Source organism: Nicotiana attenuata, unplaced genomic scaffold (assembly GCF_001879085.1).
Source record: "Nicotiana attenuata strain UT unplaced genomic scaffold, NIATTr2, whole genome shotgun sequence".
Lineage (NCBI taxonomy): Eukaryota > Viridiplantae > Streptophyta > Magnoliopsida > Solanales > Solanaceae > Nicotiana > Nicotiana attenuata.
The window spans coordinates 96,978-106,955 of record NW_017672538.1 but is presented as its reverse complement, the minus strand read 5'-3'; the positions used below and the strand labels follow the sequence as shown (position 1 = coordinate 106,955).

Below are 9,978 nucleotides of genomic sequence, written 5' to 3'. Positions count from 1 at the left end.
GTTTGGTAGCTGGTTAGAAGAAAGGTTATTCATATATAAGGAGTAACATAACTTATACCATGTTTGGTAGGCAATAGTTATTTTGTATAAAATTCTGCATAACTAATACCATGTTTGGTTGACATTTTTTAATTATGCATAAATAATACATGTATAAGTATGAGTCAATCTGTGTATTATTTTATGCGGGGTAGAAGATGGAATAACTAATACATGTATTAGTAATACATGGATAAAATACTGAAATGACAAATTTACCCCGATCACTTTGCACATAAGGCTTCCTTATTTCTCTGCCAACCCGTCAACAGGTTTCACTTGCTTTCACTTGCCAACTATATACCTTGTCTTCTCTCATTTTTAAAGAACAAACTAGCAAAAGCAAACTGGAGAAGCCACTAGAAAATGGAAATACCAAAACTAAGAAGTGAAAATCAAATATGTCTAAACTTCACATAGTTCAGTAGTATGACGAAGAAGTGAAAGTAACACCCAAAGTTCCTAACTAAATTGTTTCCTACATAAATGGAAAGAGAGAAAAAACAATGCAAAAGAAGGCCAGGGGTATAGTTGTAAACAAGCATTTTACTTTAAAATTTATATAATGTATATCAATTTCTAATACAACAAACCAAACATTCAAAAAAATAATCTCTGCATAACTAATACCTGCATAACTAATCCCTGCATTACTTATCCCTGCATAACTAATCCCTGCATAACTAATACATGTATAACTAATACCTGCATAACTCTAACCGGCAACCAAACGACCCCTTAGCAGTTAGCAATTTGTTGTGATCCAATCATTGGTGCCCCCAGCCGATGGACGTATGCTTTTCCTTCCTCCAAATCCGAATGGATCTACCAATGCATATTCTTATACTTCGAACAACTATATTATTGGTATGTTTAGACGAGTGGTAGTGATTCCCAGTATGGGTTGATACATAATTAAGCAGAAGGCCCATACTGTGTCTGGTCAAATAATGCAACTTTTAAGAACTGTGTTAGCTGGCATTCTCAAAGACTGAAGAGAGCTAACGAATTTTTGGATAATAACTATTCTTAGTTTGGTTTATAATATTTATGCTCCCTTAGTTTAAATTTTTTTGCCAGAGTAAGGATTCTGGAGTCTCATGTACTACTCAAACGCCACTACAGGAGAGATGTACAAACATTTTGTATTTTTGCTACAAGGTGTCTTGGGCTTTGTTAGCTGAAAGATTTTGGGTCAGGCGAGCTAAATAAGCAATGAAAATTGAACTTATCAACGAATGACGATTATCGTCGATGTTTTCTAAATTACTTTTGAAATTCTTCTAGTTTTAAAGTCACTAACTGAAGTTTATGTAATAGGATTTTACTATGTCTAGCATTAATCTAAGAGAAGACCGAAGAGCATATAAATGATGTTCTTTGGGGTCTTTCGGCCTTCGACCCCTCTCGTATCTTTTTTGTAATGGCTATATTGTTAGTCATGGACATGAATATTACAGGCTCAAAGGCATATCGCTGGTGCAGTTACCAGTTATGGTTTCAGGCAGGGGTGTTCATGGTTCAGTTTGGATCGGTTTTTCCTAAAAAGAAATCAAATCAAGTAAGTCGATTTTTCAAATATTAGAACCAAATTAAACCAATTAAGTCGATTTTTATCGATTCGGTGAATGCCGGTTTTTCCGGTTATAATTTATCGGATTTTTCAAATATGAGACATACTCTACTAAACATATATTCCGGCGACTACATTTTCAACATAACACTATCAAACCAATTGCTCTTTGAAATCTATCATTACCAAGATATATTGATGATAAACGTTTTTACTCTTGTTCGTTCTTTATCCGGAAGATGATAAAAAAAGAAAAAGAAAAAAAAAAAAGAAACAAACAGGTATGAAACCTATAATTGTAAACCACGATCGAATCTATAGAAGCATTGGTTTATACATGGCCTCGTAATCTCAACTCAAGGGATAATTTTGAACCAAATAGTGATGAATAATTTTAGGACTCAAATTAAAAATAGATTAATTTTAACATGAAATAAATTCTTTTACTTAGCAAAAGAAAACTATCAATCAAACTAGAATGTAAAGACAAAGAACTAGATTTTATAATAGCAACGAACTAGACTAAAAATGCAAACTTTAAAAATGTAACATAAATTTTTAGAAACTTTGCATATATATATATATATATATATATATATATATATATATATATGTGTGTGTGTGTGTGTGTGTGTGTGTGTGTGTGACAAATTTTAAATAACTACTTCAATATTTGGTTTGGTTCGGATTTTTTTGTTATTTTTTAATTAAAACCAAAACCAAATCAAATCGAAAAAGTATCGATTTTTAGTCAGTTTGATTCTGTTTTCGGTTTGATTCGAATTTTTGTGTTTGTATGAACACCTAGATTCTGGAATTATTAACGTTGCTTTTATGATGCTTTCCAATTAATTGTTTTGGTGGTTCACGGTAGCGAGTTATGGTTTTTCCGACGAGCAAAGATAGAAAAATTTGTGATTACTGATCTCTTTTAATCAAATAAATTCTGATATTATTTGATTAGATTGGATATGTGATACGTGTCAAAAATGATCTTATTTTATTTCACTTAACTTAAAAAAATACCCTAGCCCCACCCCTTTGAAACAAAAAAACTCACTACTTTTAACCAAGATTTGGCCATACTAAGTAGTGGACATAAAATAAAGAAACTCTGTAAGGAGAGAGAAAATAAAAGGAACGAGGAAAATGAAAGCGAGCTAATTTTCAAATAGACCTAGCATAGTTAAGTGAAATTAGAAACAAAATTTGGCAATTACATTTTTTTCAATAGACCAATCAAATCGTTTTAAAGTCAAAGGAAATTGAGGATACACGTTTATTGCGATTGACCAGTACGCAAATGAAACATGTTATTGATTGTGCATCTTCAATTTAGAGGCCCCGCAGTCAAAGGTCGCGAAAAGCAAAGCACAAGTATGGGTAAGTGGGAGGAATTTAAAAAATGACACCAGGTAGGTAGTATGGGTAAGTGGTAGCCAGGCTACTATTTAAGAATTAGCTAATGCATCTTGTATTTAAATTTTATTCACGACAAAAATATCTTGATTGTTCTAAATTGAAATTTCATGACAAAATAAGTAATGCATCCTTAAAAAAAGGCTATGTGTGCACTTGCCTCTATTGGTTATCATCGACAGGCGTTTAAAATGATCGAAAAACTACTTAAATTTCGCCTCGGTCTGCAAATCCTGGCGATATGCGGCCACCATGAACAATATTAATAGTGACTTGGCTAGAGTTCCATGGTTGATGTTAGCCGAGGAAGAAGATGGTGAAGGCAATTCATGTCGACAGTTGTTCAGCCTCTGTAATGGCATGATTTTGAAGAAACGTGTATCGGAAGCTAGAGGAAATCGGTGCAATTGATGTTGTTTATTTTAATGGTCAATTTTATGCAATTGAGCGTTTGGGGCGCGTAGTGGTTTGCAATGCTGCTGGTCCTGAACCCTCTCAAACTCAATTAGTAGCAAAGCTACCATCATATCGACATTTTGACTGGCACATTATAGAATCACTTGGATCATTGTTTATAGTTGCGAGACAAGTTGAAGAGGTACACCACTTAAGCCTAATTAGGGACTACATGATTCCGCTGGTATGCATCCCAGATCATCATGACGAGGAGCTACTGAATAATATTGAGGTCGATATATAAGCCAATGCATCTAGTATTCATGCTCTACTGACTATCCTGATCTATTTATACTGTTTGAAGTTAGTGTTATTTTTGTATAGTAATTGTTAATTGAATTGATTATTGATTGCTTTAACTATGCACAAATTCCCAGTCAAGTTGGATAAATGGCCAGGTGCAAAGGTTTCATGCTTGAGGTCTTTTTGCTGACGATACAATGCACAAAATGATAATCTGGGTGAGTTTACTTCAAACTGACCTAGCACAAGTATTTCACAATATCTGTCCCTCAAATAAGTTCCACAAAAATAAACATATATAAAATGAAGTGCCATGTGCCTTATAATTGAGTTTCATTTTCTGGTAATTCGCCAAGGTAATACTCCCAGAAGACATCCTTTATTGGGTTTTGGTATCTGATCCTTTTATGTCTAAGAGGTATTTCAGTTACATAAATATCGTTGAGGCATTTGCTTCCTGCACATAGCATTTTGCCTCTAGCTAGTCATAGAGGCATTTGCTTAAGTTCAATGCAGCCATATTCGGAGCTGTTTAGAGAAAAGCAAAAGACGCTATAAAGATGCCTTTATTTGGGAAGAGCTTGTCGACCTGCAATATTTGCAGCTGCCTTGTCAGTCCACGTTGGTTTTAGATTTCTTTCCCAAGTCTGGATTTTCTATTTAGGACAACAAATTTATGAGTTTCAAGCTCGGTTTAGAATGCTGGAAAATAGACTAAGAGAATGAGGGATGGTGCTTTTCTTTCGGATCAACATTCATCTCTTTTAGCCCAGTCCTAGCTTTTCAGTTTCCTGAAATCAAGCCAACTCATAGTTATTCTGCTGTTGATTGTTGGCAACATACCTCCATCACGATGAAGGAGAGGGCTTGGACATGGTGCCATCAATCCTGTCTAAGCACCTACGCAGGTTATCCTCTCTGTACCGAGTTTTAGCTAGTCATATGCTGTTTCTTATTGTCAAAATATCCATTTGTTATTGTGGTTGGCATGCTATCACATGTTAACTTTGTCAAATAATTGCTGTCATTTACCTTTTCTTTGTTTCCCTCATTCTTGGTGAGTTTCATCTTTTTGTGCCTGGAAATTTGTACTAATATAATTCTGTTGTTCGATAATAAGAAGCTCATACTAAGCGATTTTGAGATAATACTTGACTTGTTCTATCATTTATACTTCTAAACATGGTGATTTTGGTGGAATGTATCATCTGCATTGCAGTATTATATTTGCCAGGAAATTCTTCTTTATGTGATTGGACTAATTCTCTAAAGTTCTACCTTCCGCTGTTTAATTAAGACAATATTAAGAGACCCTCAAAATTGTGATTAGCTCATAAGTTCTCAAGAGTATAGAAATAGAAGAAACGGGACCTCTATTTTGTTAGAACTCTTAAGCCAATGAAATACATATTGACTTGTCCATCTTTAATTGTTGGTGTTAGCATTCTTTGCTTCTAGGAGGAGTCCTAGTACTATTTAAATTACTTCTCTTTGTTGTCTTCAATTTGAAAGTGAAGCACTGTGGTTATCAATAGATAAATAAAATCTTAACCGCAGCACTCCAGACTTTCACTTTTCTACAGGTTTCTATTTTGCAGCCTATTACGTACGCATAGTGCCCAATCATCTGATCCAGAGGCGGATGTAGAGTGTTGAGGATGTGTTCAATTGAACCCATAACTTTCCACGCGGAGTAAAAATTTATATATATGTAAAAAATTGTTAAAATTGTAGATACGAACTCATAACTTTAAAAATAAAATGGGTTCAATGCTAAAATCTTGAAAATTGAACCCATACGGTTTAAATCTTGGATCCGCTCTGATCTGATCAGTATTTTCCTCCCTTAGCCGAAACAAAATTTTCTTTTCAATAATGTTCCTTTCTGCAGCTGGCAACTGAAACCAATAAATTTCTGATGATAGCTCTACTTGCAGGTTATTATTTGATACAAGCTGTTTCGGAAACAAGTACAATGAATATCAGCATAGCATATAGGAAAAAGGTTGCTCTGTTCAACTTGCTGTATTTCTTTAACTTTTGATAATCGAAACATTTATGAACATGCTCTGGATAAACATATTTGAGAATCTGGACTAAAAGAGTTATGTGATGTGCAGTAGATTTCGATTAAAGAGGTATTTCTGGAATAATGTGAATCTTGTATTTCATTGTTGTTATCCTGCCTTGTTCTATTTGTGAAAGAAATGCATATATGCCAGCTATTTTCTGTTGTGACCAACTATATGTGATTGAGCCAAGTATATGCCTCTGTTTAAACTAGGTTACTTTGTTTTCTCGAATACTTTGAGGTTTTCTTAAACTAGGTTACTCATGTTCTAGAAGTTTTTTCTTATCTACTGAGGTATTCCTTCGATTTTGAACAAGTGAGAAGGGAAAAGTTATTAGCTTATTCTCCATTCAACATCATTTTGACTTGTGGAATCTATCACTCATATTAGCCTTCCTGATATGTTGCCTGTTTTGTGATATTTGAATATGTTTGCAGTTGCACTGGAATGAAATATTGATTCCATAGTAACCTCCCTGGATGCCACATACCCCTGAAAAGTTTATGCATCCTAGTGTTTTCGATGCAATGAGAGGCATTTGAGGAACATGTTTATGTATAGAATCATGGTAAGAGCTTAAGGTAACAGATTTTCAGAAGCTTTAATTTCTTCTTTTACTTGTTTGAAATAGGCCTGTCATTCTTCTAGCATCCAGCTTCTAGGTTCCGTTCCATAGTTAAAGTTTCTATGTTATACCTGCTCATTCAACCAAACTCCTAACTTGAGATAATCACTGTAGGTCATTGATATAGTTTCTTTTCTATTAATTTTGTAGAACTTGCATCCTCTCCTTTTCTTGTCATTAAAATGTCAACAAATGAATGTAGATATCTATAGTGATAGATATATTCCAGAAACAATTGTGGGTTTCTGGGTTTGTATGTGTGAGCTCAAAGGAAAGGGGCATCGACTTGTGATGTAATTCGAGGATAGGACTAGAGGAGAATAAACAGAAGAGTTAACTGTTTTTGCTGGAATTTGAGTAATATTAACCTTTTAAAGAGACTTGTGTTTTCTCATAAGCAATTTGCCTTATTCGTCGCTAGTGAGGCTGGCGAATTCATCCTGAGTTCCGGTGGATGCATTTGATACCATTACAAGGTACAGATTAATCTAACTTTACAAGTTAGGTACATCTGATTACAATATAACATACTTCAAAAGAAGTGTTACACAAAAAACTACTCTCTTCCTCTCTTAGTAATAATTGTGTTTGTGTTTTAAGTGCCGAGGTTCTGAGTGCAAGATTTGTCTCCCAGCAGTAGCTCCCTATTCGTTGGAGATAATAGGCACAAGTTAATTTCCTCAATCAGATCTTCCCTTGGCTTCGGCTAATGCAGCAATATTGTACTTGTTCATTCCCCTGTTTTATTCTAAGTTTAGAAACTTTGGAGTCTTACTAATCCAACTCATATTGAGGTCTAATTAATCATAGTTAAGTAATGTATGTAAAAAGATACATGCCAATTATCTTGTCAAGATTACAGATGTAGATTGAACTCTGTATCTCCTCCAATGGAGGATTCAGTAGCTTCTAGAAGATGGAGCTCGTAGAGAGAGAAAAGAGAACTGCAGAGAGTCTCCAACTTTATGAAATGAAACTCTAACCTTTGTATTGAGTATTGTTCAGTTATATACATGTGTACAACTAGGATACAACAGGCAAGAAAATAAGAAATAAACCTCCACTAACTATTCTGCTAACAGCTAACAGACTATTCTAACTAACACCAACTACAGTAACTAATAGTGTGCTGACTTTGCGTAATTACAAGATAAATATTGTCTTAATATTCCCTTTCAAGTTGGATGTGAGGAGAACAGAACAATGCTTGATCCCAGTGAGAGCTTTAGTAAGCACATCTGCAAGCTGCTCTCCAGTGCCAATGTGGTGCAAAGAGATGAGGCTTTCCTGAAGCTTGGTGCGCACAAAATGGCAGTCTACTTCGATGTGTTTGGTTCTTTCATGGAACACAGGGTTCCTAGCAATATGCAGGGTAGAGAGGCTGTCACAATGCACAAGTATTGGCAAACAAATTGGCACAATGAGTTCTTCAAGTAGTCTTGATAGCCAAAACAAGTTCACCAACAACCTTTCTGAGAGCTCTGTATTCTGCTTCTACTGAGGAGAGAGATATGGTTTTCTGTTTCTTGGACTTCCAGCTGACAGGGCTACCATCCAAAAATACAACATAACCAGATACTGATCTTCTAGAATCAGGGCAGGCTGCCCAATCAGAATCAAAATAGGCAGCCACCGAAAAATTATCTGCATTGCTGAAATATAGACCCATAGTAGGGTCCTTCTTCAGGTACCTCAGCATATGATAGGCTGCATGCAAGTGAGGCTCCCTAGGATCTTTCATAAACTGACTAAGATGTTGAACCCCATATGTTATGTCTAGCCTAGTATTAGTAAGGAAGTACAATTTTCCAACTAATTCCCTGTAGAAGGTAGGATCAGACAATGGAGCCCCCTCTTTAGCTTTCAACTTTATTGTAGGATCAAGGGGAGAAGTCAGGCCCGGGGAATGTAGACACTCATATTCCTTTAACAAGTCTAAGACAAATTTTCTTTGTGAAATGATAATACCATCTGACTTGTAAAGGATTTCTAGCCCTAGAAACTTCCCCAAATCCTAAATTTGAACTTGTCATGTAGGAAAGCCTTAGAGCTGGTTGATTTCTTCTGAATCAGTCCCTGTGAGCAACACATCATCAACATATACTACTACAAAGACAACAGAAGAACCTTGTTTCCTGTGGAATAAGGAATAGTCATACATGGAATATGTGTACCCTCTTAAGTATAGGACTTTAGTCAACTTATCATACCATTGTCTACTGGCCTGCTTCAATCCATAGAGGGACCTGTTCAGCTTGCAAACTAACCTCGGAGAGTGCACTTCAAGACCTGGAGGAGCCTGCATATACACCTCCTCATGCAAGTCTCCATGGAAAAATGCATTGTTCACATCCAGTTGTGAGATTTCCCATTTTATCTTTGTTGTTATGGCAATGAGGGACCTGACAGTGGTCATCTTGACTACTGGAGAGAAAGTCTCTGTGTAGTCTATACCAGCTTGCTGAGTGTATCCCTTTACAACTAATCTTGTTTTGTACCTTTCTATATTGCCATCTGCTTTATGTTTTACTTTATACGCCCATTTACATCCAATAGCTTATTTTCCTTTAGGTAAGTGTCACGACCCAAAATCCATTAATGGTCGTGACGGTGCCGGACACCGCTGTTAGGCAAGCCAACAATAAATAATATATTTGGTTATCATTTTAGTATTTTTGAAATCATAATTTCCTTCAATTTAATAATAAAAGATGGAATTTACAGAGTAAATAATATTTTAACCATTTCAATACTGAACAAACCATAATCACCCCAAAATTCGGTGTCACAAGTGCATGAGCATCGACTAGGAAGTAAAATAAAATATAGTATCTGTCCGGAATACAAATGGGGCAGGACAAATATAAATACTCTGAAGGAGACTCTGCTAGCTGCAGGTCGTAATATGAAATGCAGCTCACCTAAGTCCCCGCATCATCCACGCCTCTGCGCCACAGGGCCACTAGACATATATGCACCTGCACAAAAATGTGCAGCAAGTGTAGTATGGGTACATAAATCAACGCGTACCCAGTAAGTATCTAGTCTAACCTCGAAGAAATAGTGACGAGGGGTCGACTCCGACACTTACTATGGGCTAACAATAAAATGTCGATATTATATTTAAGCATGAAATACATGACGTAACTGGAAATTTAATAACCGGAAATAATCAACAATTCTTTTACAAATGAAAATTTCCAAATTTTATCTTTCATCATTTAACAATTTATATCTCAAGCCAATAAAGCAATGTCAAATATTATTAGTTCCAAAGAGTTATCATGCGCAAGTCATACCGAGATCGTACGACCGGATCCAACATATAAATATAAACTATGCACTGCCGAGGATCGAACGGCACGAACCATAGATGCATCTATTAACCTGCCGATGCGAACGGACCGCTCCCATGAGAGTAGTGAAAATTTACCCCGCTCGCGGAATATATTTGCGACGCGGTTGCACATAGATTTCTTAAGTTATTATAATATTTCTCAATTCTTTTTAAAAATACGAAATTAAAATGAAAGCTTTTAAAATCTCAAATT

The 9,978-nt window shown here is 35.6% G+C and overlaps 1 protein-coding gene and 1 long non-coding RNA gene across 4 annotated transcripts; one reads left to right on the top strand and one right to left on the bottom strand.

Annotated features, from left to right (window-relative positions):
* The first annotated feature begins 3,110 nt into the window (after window positions 1-3,110).
* On the top strand, window positions 3,111-6,495 carry LOC109213600. Of its 3 annotated transcripts, XR_002066034.1 has the most exons (3): window positions 3,111-3,948; window positions 5,668-5,735; window positions 6,240-6,495. It is a non-coding gene; the product is annotated as an uncharacterized LOC109213600 (long non-coding RNA). The 3 variants fall into 3 exon arrangements; XR_002066033.1 differs by having other exon boundaries at window positions 5,668-6,495; XR_002066032.1 differs by having other exon boundaries at window positions 3,111-4,638; window positions 5,668-6,495.
* Window positions 6,496-7,856: 1,361 nt separating this feature from the next.
* On the bottom strand, window positions 7,857-8,843 carry LOC109213594 (uncharacterized mitochondrial protein AtMg00810-like). The gene is made up of 2 exons (XM_019377412.1): window positions 8,538-8,843; window positions 7,857-8,441 (listed from the first exon to the last, which is right to left on the bottom strand). Exons 1-2 carry the CDS (start codon window positions 8,841-8,843, stop codon window positions 7,857-7,859), a joined length of 891 nt encoding a protein of 296 aa, XP_019232957.1.
* Between the last annotated feature and the right edge of the window lie 1,135 nt (window positions 8,844-9,978).